At 30.2% G+C, this 5,021-nt stretch overlaps 1 protein-coding gene across 1 annotated transcript in view; it reads right to left on the minus strand.

The window, feature by feature from the left end:
* Positions 1 to 5,021, minus strand: part of LOC111682525 — a 59,540-nt gene that overhangs the window by 8,207 nt on the left and 46,312 nt on the right. The window contains exons 3-5 of the mRNA XM_046945940.1: positions 1,701 to 2,850; positions 174 to 349; positions 4 to 100 (exon numbers count right to left, since the gene is read on the minus strand). Coding sequence (XP_046801896.1) covers positions 4 to 100; positions 174 to 349; positions 1,701 to 2,850 — 1,423 coding nt within the window. The remainder of the gene's footprint in view (positions 1 to 3; positions 101 to 173; positions 350 to 1,700; positions 2,851 to 5,021) is intronic.

The raw sequence follows: 5,021 nt of genomic DNA on the forward strand, positions 1-5,021 counted from the left end.
AGCTCATATCATAAGTACACTTGACTTTGTAGATTTTATCGGCCTTGGTCATGACAACGCTGTGATGTTGCAATACCACGGTATTCGAGTAGACACCGGTCTGTAGGGTGAAAAGTTCAAACATTTAAAACAAAAGCTCTTGAAAATAGCTTTTTTATTTTTCTTCGACTTACCACACTTTGTGTATTACAATCTTGGCCAGCCATAGTCAAATCCAAACGGAAGGAATCAGAGTTGATAACATCAATGTTACAGGTTTCCGAACGACCCAAAGCGTAAATGCGGCCATTGAAGGGTTTGTTGGTGCGTACCTGGACAGCAATGCGGGTGTCTTTGCAGTGGACGGAAACTAAAACAAGAGAAATAAAGTTTATTAGTTTGGCATAGCAATCAAATCATAAAATTTGAGGCAAAACTAAATTTAAACTTTAAAAAAGCTTAAAGCTTTAAGTTTTTGGAAAAGCTTTTCTTTAGTTCTAAAGATTTTTCACTAATTTTTAGTTAAATATCTTGATTTCCTATAATTGTTTTTGCTTATATGGGTTTCAAAGTTTCAAATAAAGCTCAAAGCTTCAAAAGCTTAAAGTTCTAAAAGCTTTCTTTTTAAAAATGCTTTTAAAAGCACTTTAATGTAATTACATATGTTTAGGGGGAAATTTTATTCCGATTTAACAAAAAATTTAAAAAAAGCTTTAAGCTCTAAAAGCTTTTTTATAATATGTGCTTGAAATCTGGTAAAAATCGATAAAAGAGGCAAAAACAATAAACAATTACTTTTTATTGAATTTTATATAAAATTTTAGTAAAATAATTAAAAAGCTTTCAAAGAGCTTTTCTTTTTTTAACACAAAAATTCATCAAATTTTAGCAAATTTAAGTTAAATCTATTAGAAATCTAAATTTTAGAATAATTTTTACTTAATTACAGCCAAATTTAAGAATTAAAGCTTAAAGCTTTGAAAGCTTTTTCGTTAAAGTGTTTGAAATCCGTTGAAAATACAACAAACAAGTTTAGAAATCTTAAAATTTAAATTTTCATTGAATTCTATATAAAATTTTAGTAGAAAATATCTAAAGCTCTTAGAAAGCTTTCGATTTTTAACACAAAACTTCAAAAAAATCTCGCAAATTCAAGTTAAATCTATTAGAAATCTTAATTTAAGAATAATTTTTACTTAATTGCAGCAAAATTTAAAAAATAAAGCTTAAAGCTTTGAAAGCTTTTTCGTTAAAGTGTTTGAAATCCGTTGAAAATACATCAAACAAGTTTAGAAATCTTAAAATTGCAACTTTCATATAATTCTATATAAAATTTTATCATTGTATAGAAATGAATTTTATGAAAATATTTATAATTTTATTTTCCTGCTTTCAAAGCTGTCCATATTTTGAAAGCTTTTTTAGTTAAAGCTTTTTTGTATGAATAGTTTTTTTATAAAAATTTAAAATTTTGTTCAATAATATAGAAAATAATTGAAATTTTGAAAACTTTTTCTTAGACAAGATTTAGTGAAAAAAAGCTTTTCCTTTAATAAGAGTTTGAAGCTTACAAATTTGAAAAGCTTTAACACTTACAATTTTTGTTGAAACGTTTTATAAGTGGACATTAGTATCTAACTACTTTTACTATTGATTTCAATATTAAAAGCTTTATCAGTGAAAGCTTTTACAAGCTTTTTTTTCGTTTCATTAAAACTCACCATCATAACAGGTACCAGTCTTATCGCAATTCACATCATTACGTGTAATATTCAAATTAGGATCCTCGGTGGTATCAAAAGTAACGGGCAAAGTATCTAATTTATCCAAAGATGATGGACCTCCCACAGGACCACCTACAGCCGAATTGGTAGTAGCACCCGACTTATCACAAACATTTTCAAAATATTGACCAATTGGTTCGCCATGATCGATAAGGGGACGTTCATGATTCAAATAAGTAGAGGGACCATCGGGCAAGGTCTTGTGATCCAAATGATAGAGGCGACAGTTGTATTGAGCTCCCTGAGGTTGACCCAAATACAAGAAAGAACGGCACAAGAATTCAGATTCGATTTCACAAGCCAAACGGCAGGCGGATTCGGAGGTGACTTGTAATTCCTTATCGGTGTAATAGTGAAGTCCTACATATTGGGCGACCTTTTCCTCAGACACTCCTACACGAGCATTGGCAAAGGTGCGAGTGGTTTTACAGGCTTGCTGAGGCTTGAGACAAAGATTTTCAAAGTAATCGGTACCCTGGGCATCTACGAGCTGAACAAATTGACCACCCGAACGTCTATCGGTATCGGAGAGTACACATTTCATGCTATTGTAATCGTATTCCACCGAACGACACACGAATCTCTTTTCATTAAGACAGGCCGAGAGACAAGCTTCCTTGGTGCTGGTATAGATGAGAGCATTATCATTACCACGTATAACCTTATTGGGCACACGCTCAAAGGACCAGGGTCGATGGCAAACATTCTCACTGCGCAATTGCAATTTCACCATATAATACATGTTGGCCGAACGTTGAGGAGCGGCCGAAGGATTATGAGCCGATGAATCATTCTGCAGTTGACAGTGAGTCTCCTGCGAGGGTGACAGAGGATTGACTACAAAACTAAAGGCGGCTGCTTGACAATCGGCCTCTTCGCGACACCAGCCCTGACACTCGTACAGAGAGAGATTCTTTACACTGTAATAAGTGGTGCCGGCAAAGTCGAAATCTGTTAGTTTCTCGAAAGCCATGCGGCCGGTGACTGACGAGGGCAGGAGAATGACAAGAGAGCATAAAGCTATGATAATACTAGAGCTGAGTGGTCGCATAGCGATGCTGTTGTGTGGTAGAGAAATGAGTCGCATCTGTAAGAGAGAAAGACATGAGGGGATTAGGTAAAATATTTGAAAACTATAGGGTTTTTGATAAGTAACCACTACTTGGGTAACCGGTTACTTTTGTTTAATTTTAAGAAAATTTTGCTAAAAAGTAGTAAAAACATATTTTTGTTGAAATTTTTCATATTTTAAAGAAAAATTTTATTGAAAAATCTATAAATTCAGCAGAATTAAAGCGGTTACTCGTTATTCATCATTATTAATTTATCAAGAAATAAGCGGTTACTCGTTTAAAAATGTCTTAAAATGTTAAATTCTTTAATCATTTATAGTTTAATTTGTAAAACGATTAATGTAGAAGGGTTTTTGGAAAGTAACCATTAACTGGGTAACCGGTTACTTTTCTTTAATATTGACAAAATCGTGGAAAAAAGTAAGGGAATGTTATTTTGATTAAAATTTATAACAATTTAAGGAAAATTTTTGTGAAAAAAGTTGTAAATTGAGGGAAATTTAAGCGGTTACTCATTTAAAAATGTCTTAAAATGTAAAATTCTTTAAACATTTATAGTTTAATTTGTAAAACGATTAAAGCAGAAAGGTTTTTTGGAAAGTAACCGTTAATTTGGTAACCGGTTACTTTTCTTTAATTTTGACAAAATCGAAGAAAAAAGTATAGAAATGTAATTTAAGCAAAAATTAATTATAATTTAAAGAAAAATTTTGTTAAAAATATCAATAATTCAGTTAAACATAAGCGGTTACTCGTTTAAAACTGACCTTAACTCCAACAAAATTAAATTTCTTGGTGCAACAATCTTTAGTTCTGTGTAAAAACAATGTTGTTTAACATTTTTTCTATAATTTCCTTTATTTTTTTTTGCATTAACAAATCATTATTTAAATCACTATTCTAATTCAAATAACAAAAGAAAAAGGCCTGAACACACAAAAAAAAATCTCTCTAATTACTTGGATCATGAACTCAAGCATAAACTATTTTATGCTTTACTAAACACAAAAATTATATATTATAATAAAATACAAGAAATATTGTTAAAACAAAAAAACAATATTGTTTAAAGAACTCTATTATTTATTCTTAAAATGCAAAAAAAAAAATAAGAAAAAAAGTTGCATATACAATGTCAGCCTAAGGGTAAAAAGTAATAAACTTAAAGAAAATATTACAACGAGAAAGTTTAACAAACAAAAGAAAAAACTCTAGATAAAAATCTAAACATTTCCAAAGAAAAACGTTTAGAGTAAGACAAGGTGTATACACACAATAAACAATAATAATTTTCAAAAAAAAAAAAAAAAAAAAAATGCACATTTTTCTCAACAACAATAATATTTAATAACAATTCTCTAAAGAATTTAAATAAAATTTTACTGAAGTTTTTTGGCTGTCACTCTGCTCTTCACGTAACCTTAAATGACCCTTTAAAGGTTAAACAAGTGTTGGCTCTTTAGACTTTTCTTTTTCGCTCTCACATTAACTTGTTTAAAAACTCTTTCGCGTTGTTGTAACAGCAAAATGAAAATACAAGAAATGACATCATTTTGTTCTAACTGATTTTGTAATAATTTTTTTTAAGCTTACAAAACCGCAGTTTTTTTTTATTGTTAAAAATTAACAACTAAGTTGCGGTTTAAATACAATTCTTAATAACGGTTATAATTTTGAAAAAAAAAAGAATTAACTTAAAAAGACAATGAACTAAAACAGAAATTAAAATTACTTTAAACTAATATAAATACGAATTAAAACAGAACTAGAACTAAGACAGAGTTAGAACAGAACTAGAGCAGAACTAGAACAGAATTAGAACAGAACTAGAACAGAACTAGAATAGAACTAGAACAGAACTAGAACAGAACTAGAACAGAACTAGAACAGAACTTGAACAGAACTAGAACAGAACTAGAACAGAACAAGAAAAGAACAGAAGAGAACTAGAACAAAAGTAGTAGTCTAAAGCTAGACTATAGACAAGACTATAGACGAGGCTATAGACTGGACTATAGACTAGACTATAGACTAGAACATAGACTAGACTATAGACTAGATTATATACTAGACTATGAACTAGACTATAGACTAGACTATAGACTAGACTACAGACTAGACTATAGACTAGACTATAGACTAGACTATAGACTAGACTATAGACTAGACTATAGACTAGACTATA

The sequence above is a fragment of the Lucilia cuprina genome, chromosome 3 (assembly GCF_022045245.1).
Source record: "Lucilia cuprina isolate Lc7/37 chromosome 3, ASM2204524v1, whole genome shotgun sequence".
Classification (NCBI taxonomy): Eukaryota; Metazoa; Arthropoda; class Insecta; order Diptera; family Calliphoridae; genus Lucilia; species Lucilia cuprina.